General features: G+C 33.1%; 1 protein-coding gene across 1 annotated transcript; it reads right to left on the bottom strand.

The window, feature by feature from the left end:
* Positions 1-14,974: 14,974 nt before the first annotated feature.
* Positions 14,975-18,503, bottom strand: LOC122579281 (AP2-like ethylene-responsive transcription factor ANT). The gene is made up of 9 exons (XM_043751416.1): positions 17,998-18,503; positions 17,199-17,904; positions 17,005-17,087; positions 16,849-16,857; positions 16,574-16,662; positions 16,422-16,495; positions 16,287-16,337; positions 16,104-16,180; positions 14,975-15,693 (listed from the first exon to the last, which is right to left on the bottom strand). Exons 1-9 carry the CDS (start codon positions 18,341-18,343, stop codon positions 15,152-15,154), a joined length of 1,977 nt encoding a protein of 658 aa, XP_043607351.1. The 5' UTR covers positions 18,344-18,503; the 3' UTR covers positions 14,975-15,151.
* Positions 18,504-19,890: the final 1,387 nt, after the last annotated feature.

Below are 19,890 nucleotides of genomic sequence, written 5' to 3'. Positions count from 1 at the left end.
TGGTTTATTGTCTCAGGGAAACAAAATACAAGCACAATGTAAGAACCCTCTGTTGGCTGATTTTGGCCAATATCTTAAAGACGACTCCACCATTGTCATTCGAAGGTTCGGTATGGCTGAGCAAAGAGATAAGTATCGTGTGCTTCCTCTGAATCACAAGATAAACTTATTCAAGTGTTCCTCCATCCAAACTTTTAGAGAGAGGCAGCCATTAGTCAATTAGAAATATGATAGAGTGATATATCGGAAGTATGAGTTTCTTCTTCATATCTTTGGGTTTTTTCCATATGTTTTTAATTCACAAATTTTGAAGACTTTTGGGATGATAAAGGTGTCCTGGATATAGATAAAGGAAGAATGTGATGGACTTTGGTTATTCAGATAACGTACAAATCTGATTAGTGTTCGATGAAATTCCTCAATGAGATTTCTTTTAAGTTTTATTGATTGTTTGGGTTTTTATGTGAGATTTCTTGTGTTTTCTTTTAATCTTTGTATTAGATGTATTAAGCAGATGAGAAGACTGGTTCTCGAGACTAAATCCACAAAGAAAAATATGGATTTAACTTGACTGGCGTAAGTATCTGTTATGCTTTTACTTTTATATAATGCTAATCACCATGAAAGGTTATAAGCTTTAACTTACTATATAGTAAAGTCGTAAGGTTATTTATAAAAGTTGAAGTTGTGTCTACAAGTTTAGCTATCAATATCTTCTTGGTGACATTGCAGGAAACAAGTGCAGCAAAAATGGCACGATACAAGTTGGGTCGAAAAATAAGAAAACTGAGGGTTAGCTAATTTTTTGTATAACCAAAAATTTTGTTGGTATTTGTTTTTAGGATTTGGTTATTTTCTTATTTCAATCCCATTAGTTTCAGATAACTTCTGCCTTTCAACCTTATCATGTAGTCTTCATCTTGATAGTGATGATATACCTGCCTTGAACACATTCAAGTCTTCCCTCAGGTTATTAAATCCTACTTTCCTACAACAATTTGTTCCCCTGTGTAGGTTTAGTCGATCTAATGTATGTCTTTTTCACTCTGCAACTCAAAACAATTAAATCCATAAATGGTTTAGAAACCTAACAGTTGGTCTTATGGAGCTCATGTCCCCGTAAATCACAGTTGTGTTTAATACAATATGTGTTGTTACGCCCTGTTCTAACTTTAAAGTGTATATATATGTACGTGGTCGTTTGATCACAAGTGGTTAGAATATGGTTAATATCTTAAAGTGTAATATCATTGTTAGAGACAATGAATTAAGATAGTAACTTAAATGGCATTTGGTTTGTTTTTTACTTGAGTGCGCTTTTTTTTTTCGGGCGAGCGTTTTTTTTGCACCTCTCGCCTACGCCTCAATTGGGTCTTTGTGCTTTGAGTTCGCCTTCGCTTTTGACAACTATGGTCGAGTCATATAAGTTGTTGAAACGGGTCGGCTGGCCACATGGGTAAAAAACAGAAATGGCCTTGCGGCAGATTTTGAAGGACTGTAATTTTTTCTTGTATTTTGTTTTGGTTGAAACGGAAAGTAGATAATGAAAGTATGGTTCAAGGTCTTTCAAATGGTGTATGAATTTCAGAATACAGATGCGTATAGGTAGTTCAAAAAAAAGGTTGCAAAACTGCCGGTTGGAGCTGTTGGGCTGAGTTTCCAGCAACCAAAATCACTTTTGGCAGTTTTGAGAATTTGTATCTATTTGTGTATAATGTTTTGGTAGAAACTGAAGATAGGTAATGAAAGTATGGGCATAGCTCTTTCAAATGAAATAAGATTCGCTGAAAACGGGGTTATTTAAGTGGGTCAAATGTGAGTCCAAAAACAGAGGTTGTTGGTGTTTGTTGGAGTTCCTAACGTATTTTAAAATGGTCATAACTTTTAAACCTTAACTTCGTTTTAGACGAATGAGTTATCCACACAAAGGTAAAAGAAGCTACTTTTTAATGGTTATGGTTTTGAAGTCTGGACCAAATTTAAATTATGACTTATAAGATGTTGAGTAGCTGTAATTAGGGTCGGTTGGCATTTATATATTGGTAACAAAGACTAGGATTTTCGCAAACAAATGGTGAATGGTTTCTGGTCTTTCACAACTGAATTGTCCCATTACATCTCTGTATTTCTTATGAGCTTTGATTGTGTCCATGGTGTCTATGTTTCTTCCTATCTGTTTGACAATTTGTTTACGTTTAAAATCATTTGTTCATGTATCCAAGTTTTGACAAATCTCAATAGTCGACTTGCCTCATTTGTGAGTTGAGAAATTTTCACTTATAAATTTGTTTGCAGTTTTTTAGATAAGGCATAAGCATAATAGAAGCAAATTGGACTATAACCTATTACTGAGTGTTTTAATGTAATTATGTCTTTATGGTTGCATCAAAGTTATATGAATGTTGAAGCTCCTCGAGCTTGAATGCTATATTAATGTTTAAGTTTGTATTATTCTTTATAATTTTATGTTTTAAAAGAATTTTTTAGTATAGCAAGTGTTCTGTCCTTTTCTCCTAACATGGCTGCCACTTCTTCATATGTTGTATTACTTGATCTTTATACCCAAATCAATTGTGACTCTTTAGTTTTTCTACGCAATTACAATGATGCCACTTTGTTCAGCAATACCAGCCAACAGGACAACTCCATCAACGTAATAGACTACAAGAACAGATTGTCTCATTTGGATATTTTTATAGTTATAAAAAGAAATGTATTCAGATTTGAGTATTGGGCTAATGTATATAGAATGGAATGATTTTTTTATAAGTTAATGTAAAAGTTATTGGTGGTGATGGTTGGTTTGTAGTTTATTGGAAGAAAGAATGGATATGGACTATTTGTCTGGTTTCATGGCATAAGGAAAATGTTCTAAATTTGTAATTATGTTTAGTGTGAAAGTAAGGTCATTGTCAAGGACATTGTGTATTGTAAAAGTTTAGTTTGATTTTAACAAGATAACTTGGTGTTGTAAAAGTTTGACTATATTTGTATTATAGAAAAAGCTTAGTTTGGTTTTAACAAGATATTTAGCTTGCTTCTTGTAAAATTTTGACTATATATTTGTATTATAGGAAAGCAAAATGAAGAGACTATATTTGTACTATAGATATTGTTTCATGTAGTGTAATTTAAAAATCATTTATTTATGATAAGATACTAATAGTTTGGATTAGACCGATTGTATCATCATGAATATGTAACAATAAAACAACGGGTGTTTAAGCTCAAGTTTTTTAATACATACGATTTTTATCTAATCAAAGTTACTAAAAAACATAATTATTTCTATTATCTCATTAAATGACCATAGCTACAAACTCTTTTAATATTTTATCACATTGAGAAAATACTATATAGCTTTTTCAAGTATATGTTGTTATACTTTCATATAAATATTTTCTGTTTTACGCATCTCCCATTTATTTTATTTATTATTTGTTAATGGTTTTAGTTTATCACAATTGATTGAGTTCCAAATACTTTATTTTTTTTTCTATTATAAAAGCAGTTTTACAAGTTGTAAACAATCTCTCAAAATAATAAACCTTTAAGCTAAACCAAGTTTTCTTTAATGCTCTTAATTATAATTTATATGAGTTACTTTTATAAAGTGCTTATTCACAACAGACATTTCTGAATTTTATAAAATGTCTATTAATAGTTCGTGTTTTTACACGAGCCTATCAAATTTAATGATTAGTATAACCAGTAACGTAAACAAACATGTAATTGATGAAGTTGTTTTTATATGTAGCCATATGAAATTTGTAGCATCAAAATTATTTTATATGAAGGTCTATGGATTGTCCGTGTTTCTACACGGGTCTAAAACTAGTAATTGTATAAATATAATTATATGCACCTTATAACTAGGTTTTCTTGATTGTTTCACACATATACCGCCTCCATAGGTATCTCTATCTATCTTTCTTCCTCTTCATCTTTCACATATTTTCTCTTTTTCTACTTATTCTCTCATCTAATATTTCTTCTATAAGCTTTTCTACAAACGTCTCTCAAAACAAAAGTCGATCGAGTTAGCCAAGTCTTGATAGAATCGATAGATTTTTACTATGGTTGACCTGAGTCTAACACATTGACCAGTTTTTGGGTCCATTTCGGCAGAATGGAATCTACACCCAGCCGATCCACGGATCTATTATGAGAAATGGTTGTTCCATCTGATTTTCACAACCTTGTGTATTACTAATGGATGAGGCATTCTCAACCATTTTTAAACATATTGACTTGACTTGTTAGGTAATCGGTATAGATCTTATGTGTCCAAATTTCAAAAATTTTGAAATCGTGCGAATAAATTAGCTGAAACGGTTATATATATAGTAAAAATGAAAACAAATAGCATGTGTGACAAACCATTTGGTTCAACATGTATGACCTTTTATCATATTCAATACTTTTTACCGTTGATAAAATGTTTGACAAAAACACATTAATGGATCTACCGTCTTATCATGTTCTCGACAGACAAGTATAAACACTTTATCCTTTTATGGCTTTTACATCTTCTTGGCCGGAGGTCCTTATGGAAGCAGTCTCTCTACCTTTGGATAGAGGTAAGACTGTCTACATCTCACCTCCCCCATACCCCGCTCAGGGATTGGCTACAGTTGTTGTTGTTGTTGTTGTACATTAATGGATCTACCATAGCCATCCTTGGTCCGTAATAAAACAGACCAAGCTTGTCACCTGCTCGCTAATGATCATTTTAAATCTCGCCCGCAAGGTGGTCTTTGCCACTAACATGGCAGAAACATCATCAATTATTGATGGTATCACTATTAGATATGTCATCGATATAGGTTTTTTGAAGATGAAATCTTACTAACCTCGTACAGGCATGGAATCTCCACTTGTCATTCTTATCTCAAATGTATTTTCAAATCAACAGACTGGTAAATAGGCATACTCGTCTTGAAATGTGCTTTTAGTTGTATACCAGTACATCTATGATAGAACTTGGATGATAACTTAATATCGTAAATGCAATGGATCAATCCTAAAATAACCAAAAATTTGATGAGTTAAAGGACTCTATTGGTTTAGAGAACACTAAATATTTTTTTAGAACGAAATTCTAATCAACTATTACTCTTAATTTACACGTGTGTCTGGAACACTGGATATCTCTTACTTGAACAAAGCAAAAAAGGATATACTTCACTTGTGAGACTTGGAGTTTTACCCGATCACGTTAAACATGAGAAACACCGTGAAGATTTTGTCAAGCTAACTAAATACTGTACTATGAAAGGATCAATTAATCTTAAACCAGTGTTGGTGTTACAACTTTGGTAAAAAAAAAATCAAACAGGCTACAATTGGTTTGGGCGTTAATGTGGCCGGGAAAGCCGATAGGAAAGAGTTGGTTCTAGGGAAAAAAGTCAACGAAGTTTGCATATGCGTTCGATGTGAACTCTGTGATCGGTTTGATGCCGTATAAACTAAAGTCTCATCATGGTTGGGGGATTATGTCGCTACTGTACGTATACTTGCTTTTATATTGATCATGTCTATTACTCATATGGAGGTATACTTGTGTTGTTTTTATAACTAGTCTGGATATTACATAGGATGATTTGGTTGTGATAGTGTTTTCACTATGTTTCGGTGATCTTTATAAGATATTGTAAAAGTAGAAAAAAATTGAGTTTGTAAATTTTTTAGAGGTTTTAAAATGATGATATTTTAAATTTTTTAAAGATGTTAGTGTAGACAAATTACTACATCAAGTTGTAGGAATATATTCTCATATATAGATGTGTTTATTAAATTTTTCATACTGTTTATGTATATGTATATAAATTTCAGATGGATTCTGAAAGTATATGGGGCGAAATGGGTGCGGAAGGTTTTGAGCTTCACTTAAAAGAACCTGATGAAGAATTTGAGATACCAGAGGCGACCCCTCATTTTGACTACGACGCTAGGGTTTTCCACACCGATCAAGTATGCTAGGGTTTTCCACACCGATCAAGTATCCTTGTTAACTTTTAAAATCACCTATTTTCCCACTTAATATAAACAATACTTGCATTAAAAGAAATCACTTTATTTTTTATACCAAATATCATTAAACAATTTATATTTTTAGTACTATTTAATATGTGTTTCGTTGTTAAATTGATTGCATATGTAAAATGTTAGATATTTATAAGTATACAATTTAATGATAATTAAAAAAAAAAACTATTTTAAGTGTTCGATTCACACGAAGAATTGTTCAACTGGGCCAAAAGTACAACATTGCAGCTTGGTTATGTATTAATCAAACGACGAACAAATTCCAACTTAGCTCGTGTAAAAAATAAAATGACCATAGTCTGTAATATTTCTGGGAAAATGGATGATAGGATAAGCGGGCTCGTTAAAAAGACACTTAAATGTCAGTGCCCCTTTAGATTAATCGGCCGTTTGACTGATGGTGGTTGGAATGTAACTGTTATAGACGACACACATAATCACTATCCACCTGAGAATCTAAAGGGTTACGCGTACGCAAGAAGGTTGACTTAAGATGAGAGATCATTTCTGGAAGACGAATATCATCGCGGTACTACGCCCCGTAGGATGTTAAAGCTGTTGAAAGAAAGATATCCAGGAAACTTGACCCGCAGTGAAGACATTTACAATTTCCAAAAAGTTATGCGGAAGAAGGCGGCCAAAAAACATGGAAACACTCCAATGCAGGTTAAATATATCAAATTTACATATCTTTTTATTTATTTACTATGATAGAGTATCTGAAACGACATACGTATGCCATATTGTTCAACCGACACAGGTTATGTTCAGTTTGCTTAAGGAGCATAATTACTTGTATTATCATACAACAAACAGTGTATCTGGGCGGTTGGAGAATCTGTTTTTTATACATCCGACATCATTTAAGTTGTGCGCGTGGTACTCACGGACAGGCATCTGGCGCTAATGAAAGCATGCAAAACCGTTATGTTGGAAGCATACCATTTACTGTGTAGAGTGCACATATGAAGGAACATAGACAATTTAGCATGGCATCGTTAAAAGGGGAAGGGAAATGGGGGCATTTTTACAGATGGTGGAAAAAACTTTACGAGTCCCGCATACTAGAAGAGTACACGAAGAACAAAAAAGATTTAAAAGAGAAGATGGGTCCCCGTTTAGACAGTACGTGAAGTGCACATGAAATTTTTTATTTTTTAATTTTTGGCAAATCACATATATCCACACATGCTAACCAAATGTTAAATTAATAGAGGTTTACAAGTACCTACAGAAGGAGTGGTTTTTCTCGTACAAGGAAAAGTTTGTGTCCTTTTGGGTCGATCAGCATCTCAACTACCGTAACTACACTACCAACAGAGTTGAGGTTGAGCATTCACTCCTCAAGTCCGAGTTGCAGGGGAGATGTACATTTCAAAGAATAATTCAATGTGTTAATGATATCCTCCTCGGCCAAGATACAGAAATCAAGGGCCAATTGGAGGAAAGCAGGATTTATAGAGCTGGTAAACACAACTACCCATTTTTGAAAGACCTACTTTGTGTTGTATCCGTGATAGCTCTTGATATAATGGTCGATGAAATTAAACGATTAAAAAATGAGACCGGTAAAGACTTGAGAATGTAAGGGTGTAAGGTGTGGATTAGTTGTGGTCTTCCATGTGCCTGTCGTCTAGCTGTGTACATGCATTACAGTAAGTTTATATGAATATAGTTAATTCATGCAGACACACAAAGTTTTTTCGGAGACCAGAATAACTAAACGCAAGGAGAAACGTATAGCTTCGTTGATCAATTATTTTCGGCACCACTTACACAGAATACACAAAATACACAGAACAACCCTGAACCGTTTACACACAACTTTTTCCAGACGGAGTCAACATCGACTGACACGAGTGATTACCTAGGGCAACTCCCTAAGTACTTTCAAAGATACGTTGTCAATATAAAAAATGTAAAGTCTGATGGTAACTGTGGGTTTAGGGCACTAACTGTTGCTTTGGGTGAAAACGAGCATTTGAAGTTCGAGTGGATTCGCAAACTAATGCTAGAGGAGTATGAGTCCAAACACAGATACTATGAGGGTGCATTCGCTAGTGACGCTAAACACATACACACTTTGTTATCGAAGTCTTATCCAAATTGTCGCCCACAAGACTACTGGATGATGAATCCATATTGCGTTATGCTTCTGTCTAATGCTTTGGGTGTAATAATTATCTGTTTAAGTTTATAGGAGAACATCACATGTTTTCCTTTTTAGAAGGGGTCAGGCGAGCTATACACAGTCGACCCGATATGCATTGCCCTGGTATCGGGGTCCACACATTTTGTTATGGTTTTTTTTAGACAAGGATTGCCCAATGCCTTACACCTCAGCTTGGGGACATGATAAACCTGCATCGTAGGCCTGGGTAAAAAATCCGAAGTACAAAGACCTTTTGGCTAAGTACCACAAACACATTCAAGCTAATAAGGCACCTACGGGATAAGAGATCCTTGAATAGTTTACTTATATTGTATAATCATTAGTTTGTAATTCTTTAACGTTTGTAATAATAGCTGTTATTATAAATACTAGATACAGTTGATGTATTTTTTTACTTACATCTGTTATCATGATTACTAATAATAGTTGACGTATTCTATAGCTATATTTGCTATATTTGTTATTATTTATTTATATAGTTGAGGCATTTTTTTCTTTACGTTTTTCTTATTATTATGAACATCATCATCAACACAAAAAAAAATAAACACATATACACCACCAACATAATTCATACAACACAATATATATTGTTCATAACCACAAAATACTAATAATGAGAATCATTGACCTCATCATCATCATCCAAGTTGACATGATACGATCCAGCTGAGAATTGAGGGTCTGTGGGCAACTGTTGGGCCGACTAAGGAGGAAAAGAAGTCTGTGCATAACTATCATAGTTAAATAGTTCCTCAAATAAGGAGGATTGGCTAGTCTGAGGTGGGTCATTTTTCAGGTCGAATTCTGGACGTGCCTGACTAGTCTGGTGGGTAGGCTGGGCCTGATGAGATTGGCTAGGCCTTCACTGATAAGGCTAGGCACCCTGTCTCTGTGTAAGATGCGTATAATCATATGCCTGGGTACCCATCTACCTGATGACCCGCCCTATGCCTCGACGATGCCCCGCCCGGGGTCCCCGCACCTCCATGACAATGTCAGGCTTTGGTGTTGGAACGGGGTCCTGTTCAGCCTCCTCCTTCTTCTTCTTGAGCTGAGCCTGTAAAACGTTACATTATATATAAGGTTGATTAAATTAACATTTAATACTAAAAAATACATAACAAAAAAGAGAGACACTTACATGTATTTCTTCAGCCTTGGGGTGTTCCCACTTTTTATCCTTCTTCTTCTTGTGCTTAATCTCGAACAAATCCACCAAGTCCACGTCCTGGTTATTTTGAACCTGTAAACACATCAATTTATCATAAGAATATACATTCTTTAACTTATACTTTTAAACACAAGTATATATATATATATATTTAATACTTATATATTTGATAACTGACCTTCTCCTGGTGGACGTATTGAGAGTAAGACTTACGACCATGGGTCCCCGCAAGAACTTGCTTGCCCCTGTTCGTGCTGTTTGTCTCCGACTTCTTGACCCGGTCCTCCCTCTGGTAGTACCCCAACAAAGCTCTCCAGTCCTCCCGCGACATACCCTCTGGGGGAACAGCTTGTTCCAACTGGGGAACTGCTTTCAGGCCCCCCTTTTTGGAAAAGTGAGCTCTCTTGAACTGGCTGTTTCGGAGCCGATACTGATCTCAGTCCCTATCGACACACAACTTGAATCCCTTCTTGATAGGATCATCGAGGTTAGGAATCTGAATGAAGTGGTCCAATTTAAACCTCGTCTGCAATTTTTTAGAGTAATAGTTAGCGAAATTAAAAATTTATACAAACATCAAAGAAGAAATTAAAAATTATAATTATTTTACGTTTAATGTCAGGATGATAAACTCCTTTCTTTCGGAAGGCACATGGTCCCAACAGTCGTAGGTCTAAGGGATGTGGCGACTAGTGTGCCAATGAGGCTCTTGTACATGCTATAGTTGTCGCCGATCGCCTGCCACGTGTTTAGCTTCTCGGTGTCAAAGTCTATCGACAGACGACCTCTTTTGGTGAACTCGGCCTCGAGATTTAATTTCTGATAGGGCCCCCTCCCCTTTTCCTTTCTTGGGACTACCAAAAATTTAAAAAAAAATTAGTAAAAATATAGTAAACTAAAATATGAACTATAAACAACCATGGTTTACGCGGGTCTTCATTATCACCATCACCGCTATGGTAAGTAGTCATTTATACTGCAAAATACAAATCATATTATAAAAATATATATAATAAAATTATCACATATTTTATTCAATGTAACAAAATGATCACGTTTGAGAAAAGATCCAAAATTATCACATATTTTAATCAATGTAACTTATTTTTTTTAATTACTTTTATATATATATATATCTTTTCAATATTTTATATATATCTTTTCAATTATAATTTTTTATATATACTTTTTATGAAAACGTTTATTTAACTTTATAATAATTCTTAGAACTTCGTTTATACAATATATATTGACTTTTATACTTTTAATTTTAGTCTTATTCTTTTTACTTATATATTTACATGTGTTTTATACTAATATAATTTATTTATATCTATGTTTTTATATTAACTTTTTAACAAAATTTTTTATACGTCATATTTTTAAACTTATTTTTTACATATTGTTTTATCTATATTTTTGTTAAACTAATTTTTTATACGTTTTAAGTAGTTTATTTTAATCAATTTTTTTACATAATCTTGGCTATTTAGTTCTATACATATATTTTTAACTAACTAAATTTTTTATATGTCATTATTTTTAACTTAATTTTTATAAATAGTTTTATTTATACTTTTGTTAAACTAATTTTTTATACGTTTTAAGTAGTTTATTTTAATCAATTTTTTTTTACATAATCTTGGTTAATTAGTTCTATACATATATTTTTAACATAATCTTGGCTATTTATTTTAATCAATTTTTTAACAAATTTTTTTCTACGTAATTTTTCATCTAACAATATATTCTAACAAAACACTAAAAACACCTAACACTAATCACTAAATATTCTAATAAATATTCTAACAAATCACTAACAAAACAAATTGGTGGGCTCCTAACAAATCACTAAACATTGTAATACAAATCACTAAATTATCAACAAAATTAAACTAACTCTACTAATAAACCTATTAAAATCCTAAAGTAAACTATTAATCCTAATAAAACTAATATGTATACAAAAACTATACTAACATATCAATATAATCAATTAACTATCAAAAACACATATAAAATCAATAAAAAGCGGAAAATACATACCAGAATTTGAGATGACCGGAAAATTTGGGGTAAGGAGAGTTGGAAAATCAAACGGCGGCCGGAATTTGGGGGAGGAGAGCCGAAAAATCAAACGGCGGCCGGGAAATAGTGGGCTCCTAAAAGTCCAAATGTCGTTGCTAATACTTCGCTGTAAAAGGGGCCGGATGGTCGGAAAATACTACCCACGACGGTGGTGGCTGGCGGGGGTGATGATCCCGAAATTTCGTGGTGGTCGGATTGTTAGAATAAGGGGACTGAATTGTTAAAATAGGAGGTGTTTTGGTGGTGTCGTCGTGGTGGCCGAATTCTTATTAGCCGGAGTGGAGTGGGTGGATGGTTTTTGAAATCTAAGATGAAAATGATGGAATGGATAGGTGGATAGCTTTTATCTTGAAAACGGGTCTCACTTCATTTATTGCAGTGACCCTCGCTGCAATATCTGCATTTAAACCGGTCAAACCAATAAAGGCGTCGGTAGTGGAAAGCTGACGTAGCTAGAGTTTTTGCAGCGACCCTCGCTGCAAAAATTGGGTGGTCAAAATACTAAATAATGAGGTCGTGATAGGGGTGCGTTTTTGTTTCTTCTATACTGGTTCATTTCATTAATAAAGAGGCAATGCACTAGTATATGCAAGTTTAATTTAATATTTAATAGTACTAACAATATGTTCATGAAAAATCCACAGTGAAAAACATTCATCAATTCCGATCCATGGTCCAAAGTTGAATTTCTACAGCTTTACGTACAATTCTGCTTTTTTGCATGGAATAACAATAATTCTTTCCTCTTTGTCATGCAATTTTGGGGACATAACATGGAAAAAATTAAAAAATCTTGCTGTTTGAAAAGACATAAATGTTCTAAATATATTGCAGCTAGCTAGCTATCACACAAGAAAACTAGTAATATATACTTTTTATATACACTGAATGAAGATCAAACAACTATTTCATATGGAAAAGGAGTTGTAAAGACAAGGATATATTACCGACCGTCTAACAAATTAAACATTAGAACCTTTTTCAACATGAGAGTAACAACTAAGAAGTTTTGTAGAAGATTTGTACCTAAATAGAATTTGTAATTTATGACGAGGTGTTTGATAATCGGCATGGTCTTTCGTTTGCTGGGTGTATTTCAAATTATTTGTTTTTTAAATTATTATTTTTGTTTTTTTGACGTTAAACTGATGTTGGAACCACGTTAGTGTGACCGCCACTGATCATGTATCATTCCTGATATGATAATGGACGATAACTGAAATCCCTATGTCTAGTAAATATATAATGGGCTTATTTACTCTTAAAGACGCAGTATAGGGTTTTTCATTATGTGATTGTAATTAAGAGGACAAATGGTGCACACATTAAACACCAAAGGGGTTTAAAGTGTAAATACTCTCCTTATATATAGAGAGTCATTAACCCTAAGTTAAGGTTAATCCCTACACACATAATACACCCTAATTTTCGTGTGTTTTCTCCTCTCCAATTCGTGCATCACTTACAGCCGAATTCAATCATCCCATTATTACTCAATCACTTTGTTTTGGGAACCTGAAATCAATAGCAATTATGTTTTATGCTCTTATAGGTTCCACAGGACGATATGTAATGTTTTATCACTCGAATCGAATCATGTTTATTCCAACAAATGAAACTGAATTGAACAGTGAATCTCAGTAAGTTCGGTTTGGGTTAAAACCAAAAGAAACCACTTATGAATTTGTAATTACCTTCCATATACTCACCAAAGGTAAACTTTGGTCATTTTGCAGGGAATACGTGAATCAATTCTTGAAATTTTGTTTTCAAAGATAAAAGATTTTTCAACTTATATATATAAGGGTTGGGTATTGTAAAACAAATATTAAAGTAAAACAAATAAGACAAGATCTTGACCCTTAGATCATGGTTAAATTGATGCACGAAGATTCACGAAGCATTTGATGTATTATGATTTTCATGATGGACAGTGATTATCACTGAAGAAAAAACCTATTATTTTATTTGTTTTACTTTAATAGTTGTTTTATTTTACCTAAAACCTATATATATAATCTTACTTATTATTTGTACAAACACTACTAAAATCTTAAAAACTACCTTTTTACACTCTAATTACAAAGAAAAGACAAAAGAGTGAAATGATAAGGTTGTCTTGTGTCGTATGCTTGTACACATATTTTAATGTACAAACAAATAAGCCCCTTTATATCGTGACTAATATTATATACATAAATCCAAAGACAGTTTTATCTAAGATTATATTGGAATTCGAAGTACATAAAACATTTAACCATGTGAAAGTAATAGTTAGTACTCGTATCATGATAAGCACAAAACATTTAAATAAAGAAAATGCAAATTAACATGAAAACGGGTGTAAGTGAGTAATAAGAGTGTGAGATGATGGTCAAAGGTAAAAAGTTGAGACCCACACGAGGAGTGGTGATTGAAGCATATTTTGCTTTAAGAATGATTATATGAAAATGTAATGATTTTGTTTATGAAGAGAAAAGAAAAGCCCACATTAACTCCTTTAATGTCCAAATATCATCATTAGTTTCCACCAAAATTCTACATCTAAATCTTAAAGCTAAACCACCACTTAAAGTCTACAATACCCACCAAAATTTTATATCTGTTTTTTTGCCACAAAAACTAATGTTTTTCGAACAAAGATGTTTACAGTAAGAAAGAATGAGAGATGTAAAATGAACATGTGTTTCTTGAGGAGGTATCGGTTTTTAGTGCAGTATAGAAATAGAATAGATTTGTCGTTAAAAAAAAAAAAAATTAACATTTCTTAGGATTAGTGATTAATTTATCGACATAAAAGGGATGAAACAAAACACTCTGCCATATACATATATATATATATATATATATATAGCCAAATGTGTAAAAACAGATTTGGTGTCTAAATAAACTTATGAATTGAAGCCTTAAATAACCAGACAACATAGCTTTGATAGTCTTATCATAGAAAAACCAAGGTGCTATCTAGTTAAAATTAGTTTGGAACACACAAGTAAATAGAGATCAATATGTGTATTATTGTAAAAGAGAATGAGATATTGTTTTGTATCAAAAAAGTAAAGGGAAGTAATGATGAAATTGAGCTTTATAGTGATATAAAATCATAGATATTGCATGGTGACATGCAATAACAATTATAGGTCAAAAGAACAAACACAATCTATTGCATAATTGGAAAGACTGAGCTGGGTTCAATTCGTGTACTTAAATCGGACCATTAGTAAAAAAGGCCCAAATCTAATCATAATCTTCAAACTATGGTCAATGAATCATTCTGTCATAAAACCTCTTTCATCATTTTTCGCCCTTTAAATCCATCTTTTCTAATAGTAAAAACTTATACATTTCATGCAAGATAAATTCTTGTAACCAGATTGATAAGGTTTAGAAAACCAAACGTACTAGCAACAAAAATACCCAATCCTGTTATAGTCTCGCGGGCTAGGTAGAAAAAGAAACTAGCTTTCCTTTAATTAAATGATCTTGGAGAGTTAGAAAATTTGGAACTCATGTAACTAAGCAGGAAAGTGTTACAAGATCCCATATTGAACTGAATTTACCCCTTCCCAATTCAAATTAATACATAATATATTTAAGCAGAGTAAAAAACAAATAAAAATTAAGAAAGAGAGACCCCATAAATTCCTTTTTTTCTTAATTCTCATTGATCAAGCATCTGTCCATGCAGCATAAACTGGGATATGAGGCCTTGTTACTGCTGTTGGAATCCATGCATTGCCAGAAGAAGTTCCAAGAAACTTGGAAGCAGACGGCGGCGTTTCTAGACCCATTGGAAGAAGATTGTTGTTGTTTCTCTCGGGGCTATCTTCTCGCGAACTACTCAAACTTGTCACCAATGAAGAAGCATTTGATAAATGTGGTCCAAGTTTAGAGGACTCGTCTCCCTCGAGCCCTGGTCCAGTTGCATTTTGATCATACAGAGTCATTTTCCAGTCCAACATGTTTCTATTGGTGGTGGGCTCGGTTAATGGGTCTTTGGGTTCATTATCATGAACCTGTTGGTCCGATAATAGTTCAGTTGTGGGGTCAATTACTTTGGTTCGCCTCGCTAGTTCTCCAGCCAAAAGGGTATTACTTGCAATGATCTTTTCAACGTTATACCTTGAGATGTCAAAGTTTGTGACCGCGTTAACACCACGGAATTTAATTGCAGCCACATCATAAGCCTCAGCAGCCTCCTCTTGGGTGCCTGTCAAATAAATTCACATTTTGTGAATAAAAGTTTGAAAAACAAATAATGTACAATTTGGGGTCCTACTTAAACATATAGCTTTTGTGACTTTGTACCAAAAACTGAAAAATGCAGAAAAAACATAAATGACATAAAAACATGCATTGGCCATTGGATGGAAGGTAGTCACAGAGAAGATGCTCTTAATAAATAAAAAAAAATAATCAGCCTTATTTTGTTGACAAAAGCAGCTTTGATCATCCATCTATCATCTTAAAGGTCAAGATTTTCAGAGATTTTTAAGTCTGGCATGGGAGTATTTTGAAAGCATTCACATTTTGTCTGTTGGTCATGTACACTTTTATATAAAGGACAATTACAACAGTAACACTAAATATTTTTTGGCATAAGATTACAAGTTAACTTACTGAATGTGCCCAAATAAAGATCTTTGTTCCCGGCCACACGGCCGATCCGAGCTTGCCATCGACCATGTTGATGGTGCCTGAAACACGAAACGAAACCATTTTAGATAAACTATGATAGTACTATTTTTATGAAAGTTATGGACATACATAATGTACTTTTGAAGTATAAGATCATTTCTAGACCTTGTTACTCCTCTATAGACTGAGGCTCCCCTAGAGAAACCACTGCTTCTCCTGAAAAACATTATGATATAAAAAAAAAGTTTTAAAATTATGGACTTAATTGTTTAAAAATGGGAGTTTAAAAAGTTATAATACCTTCTCAAATGAGCAACATATTCTTGTCTAGACATGTTCTTCATTTCCACAACTTCTTGTTCATAGTTCTCCAACTATGTCATATATACATAAGTATATACAAAAACATCATAAAATAGCAAGTTTCAGAAATTTCGGAGAGTTAATTATACCGGAAAATTGATGTGAGTCGCAGGACCCCAATACTTAAGTGCAGCTAAATCATAAGCTCTAGCAGCTTTCTCTTCCATATCATAACCACCTAAAATTTACAGAAAAAAAATAAAGAAGTTCATTTCTATGTTTTGGTGCATTTTGATGTCTTGGAGAGTACATACTTTATAATGCTTAAAAGTTCATGTGCTCAAAATAGACAATATTCAAATGCTTAAAAATAAGTGTGTTTTTGCTAAATTGTTCATAATACATGCAAGAAATTAAGACATACCTAGATAAACTGAAGCAAAAGCAAAGTGTTGAATCCAGCAAACAAAACAAAAAAACAAAATAACCGGTAAGAATTTGAAGTAATCATGAGTCAAAGGTGCCAATAATATAAAAGTCAATACTAAATAATTATTATGTTTTTGTTTTCATATCTAACCTTGTCTTCCCTTCCTGCTTTGCCCTTCTTTCTTACAACTGTTATCCCACAAATGTGCTTCATATCTACCAGTCCATCTATGCCTGATTTATCAAACCAAAAAAAAAAAAAAAAAATCTTTTACATTACTAAACTCTACTTATGGCAGGATTGGATATAAACTTAATATAACAAAAAAGATAAGAAGAATGAACCTTGTAACACCTCTATACTGAGAGGTTCTTTGACCAAATGTATCTATAGATTTCCTATGAACAATTTGTTTCTGTTGGTCAACTTTCTCTGACCCTCTTTTTTTGGAATCCATCACAGCACAATCAGTGACAATATTTGCAGGAACAGAACCAGAAACAGGAGCAGCAGCAGCAGGTATAATTTGCTGATGATGTGGTGGTGCAGCAGCCACACATGTGGTTGACTGTTGTGAACAACCAAAACTCATTGACAAACTTAGTGACTGCAAATCACCATGGTCAGCATTACCACCACCACCACTAGAATGATAGTTTCTTGAAATCCAGTTTTTCATGCCATTTATATCATCATCAACAACATCTTCACCAATACTTGGTAAATGATGAAAATCACCAATCTGGGCTTCTTTGATCACCCCTTGTTGTTGTTCTTGTTGTTGTTGAACATACATTGGTCTAAAACTAGAATAGTCTTGTTGATGATGTTGGTAATGTTGGGCTTCAAGTCTAGTATTATGGTCAGGGTGATTATGGTTATTATAGTACATTGTTGTAGTACTATTATTATGATTATGATTATGATTATTATTATCTAAACAAAGACCCATTGTAGCTCCTCCATGACCTCCTCTGCCATAGTCAGGGGTCCCCATTGTTACACCACCAAAAAAATTCTCAAGTTTTGGTGTTGTTGAACTTACCATGCCTAAAACACACAACAACAATATAATATAAAAGGAAGCACATTTATTCACAAAAACAAACAAACAAATAGAAAGACACAATATATATAATATACCTTGTGAATGTGTTCTAGTGATGGCTTCCATTAAACAAAGTGAACCATCTGACTTCAAGGGCATTATAGGAAATGCAGAGTAAATTCCATTATTACCATTTTGATCACTTTCAACTCCATAGATGTTTGAGTAGTTGAAATGAGATGGAAGATTGAAATAATTTATGGGGTTTGAAGTAGAATTAGAACAAGGAGGAGGTGGTGAGCCTTCCATTTGACTATTTCTTGAAGTGTTTGTGTTCATATGAGGAGAAAGAGAGAAACCTAACCAGTTGTTGTTGTTGTTTTTGTCATTGTTGTTGTTGCCATTGTTGTTGTCATTATTGTTGTTGATCATAGACTTCATATTTTTGTATGAATCTTTAACTTACTTTCACACTTGGAATAAAGAAAAAGGAGCTAGGACTTGTTTACCCAAAGCAAGTTTTGGTTTTTTTTTTTTGGTTGTTCTTGATGGCAAAGCTTAATCAATGATTGGGTAAGATAGTAAACTAATCATACTTTGCTTTCCCTCCATTTTTGAAACTTATAGAAACAGAATGTGTAGTATGTATTTATAAAATATATATAAAGAAAAGGTAGTATAGTAAAATAAAAAATAAAACAAAGAAAGAAAGAAAGCACAAACTCACTAGAAGAATATGTTAAATGTTGTTAATCACACTCTGAAAAAGATTTCTAAAGGAGAACAAAGCAAGTTCCTTTAAACTTATACAAAAAGAATGAGTTTTACAGTAAACAATATATATGCTGCTGGCATCCTTCCTGCACCTATTGGGATCCGTGCGTAAGAAAGACCACCTCTTTTGCTTTTCTTTTAATTATTTTCTTTCTCTCACTCACTCACTCACTCACTCTTTATTTTTTTCTTTTGCTTTTATGTGTAACTATTGGATATATAGATACAAGTTATGTTATGTATAATAATGTGCAGATTTTGGTATATTCTTTAGACTCTTTATTTCATCCCTATCCATGTTTAACGTAATCCTCCGTATGTACGTACTAAAAGGATCATAAAAAAGGTCAAAGATCTTATTCTTTGTGGTCACCAAAAATATGATTATGGTCCTTATGGATTCCATTCTTTAAAGTAAAACAAAGAATCCAGCTACTTAAATGCTTATCAATTTCTTTTTTTCTGTGTATTGAAATACATAAACAAGCTAAATCATTCTTTTAAAAACTGAAAATCCATTTATTTTATAAGACAAAATATCATTAAAAAAGGCATGGTAACGTGTTAGAATAAGCAATCCTCAAAATTTATAGAGACAGAGTCAGATCGATATTTGATTCTCATCCTATGTAAAGGCCAAAAGTCTTTTTATACCATTTAGGTTGAACTCGAAAGCAGCCTTTCTACCTAGGTAGAAGTATCTGTTTACATCTTAACCTACTCAATATACCATCCAGGTAGAGCCCAAATACCCGCAGAAGACTGCAGTGAGCAGTTCTTTTAAGCAATCCTCAAAAGTTCTAATCTCCTCCTCCTCATCATTACATTATAAACTAATAAACATTTTAAGATTAAACAATATTTGATATACCATAGTATTAGTAATCAACCACTCGGTTATAGATCAAGTAACCACCATTTCTCGCAAAAGTTCAGTTGACCTGCTCAACGTGGACTTTGATATAAGGGTTACAGGTTTGAATCTATTCTAATGGTGCTCCATAAACCTCAATAGTATAGTTAATTAGTTATGTTGGTGTGTATGATAATTAAGTTAACAGCACAAGGATATAAACTTTCAAGATAGGAATAGGATATACTAAAAGTTTGAATCTTGAACCCTCACACCTTTTCTTGATCATGTTACTAGTAAATTATATACTAGTATTATATACACACATAAATTAAATTGAATGAAAGTTATAAAACAACAA

The sequence above is a fragment of the Erigeron canadensis genome, chromosome 8 (genome assembly GCF_010389155.1).
Source record: "Erigeron canadensis isolate Cc75 chromosome 8, C_canadensis_v1, whole genome shotgun sequence".
NCBI classification, from domain to species: Eukaryota; Viridiplantae; Streptophyta; class Magnoliopsida; order Asterales; family Asteraceae; genus Erigeron; species Erigeron canadensis.
The sequence above is the reverse complement of the archived record's forward strand: the minus strand, read 5'-3'. Positions and strand labels throughout refer to the sequence as shown.

Excerpts from the sequence above, each read along its gene's own strand:
- LOC122579281 (XM_043751416.1), bottom strand. The coding sequence starts at position 18,343 with ATGAAGTCTATGATCAACAACAATAATGACAACAACAATGGCAACAAC. Across the intron at positions 16,181-16,286 it reads GTCTATAGAGGAGTAACAAG|GCACCATCAACATGGTCGAT; the intron begins GTCTAGAAATGA and ends TTCGTGTTTCAG. Across the intron at positions 15,694-16,103 it reads TCTTTATTTGGGCACATTCA|GCACCCAAGAGGAGGCTGCT; the intron begins GTAAGTTAACTT and ends TTTATTTGACAG.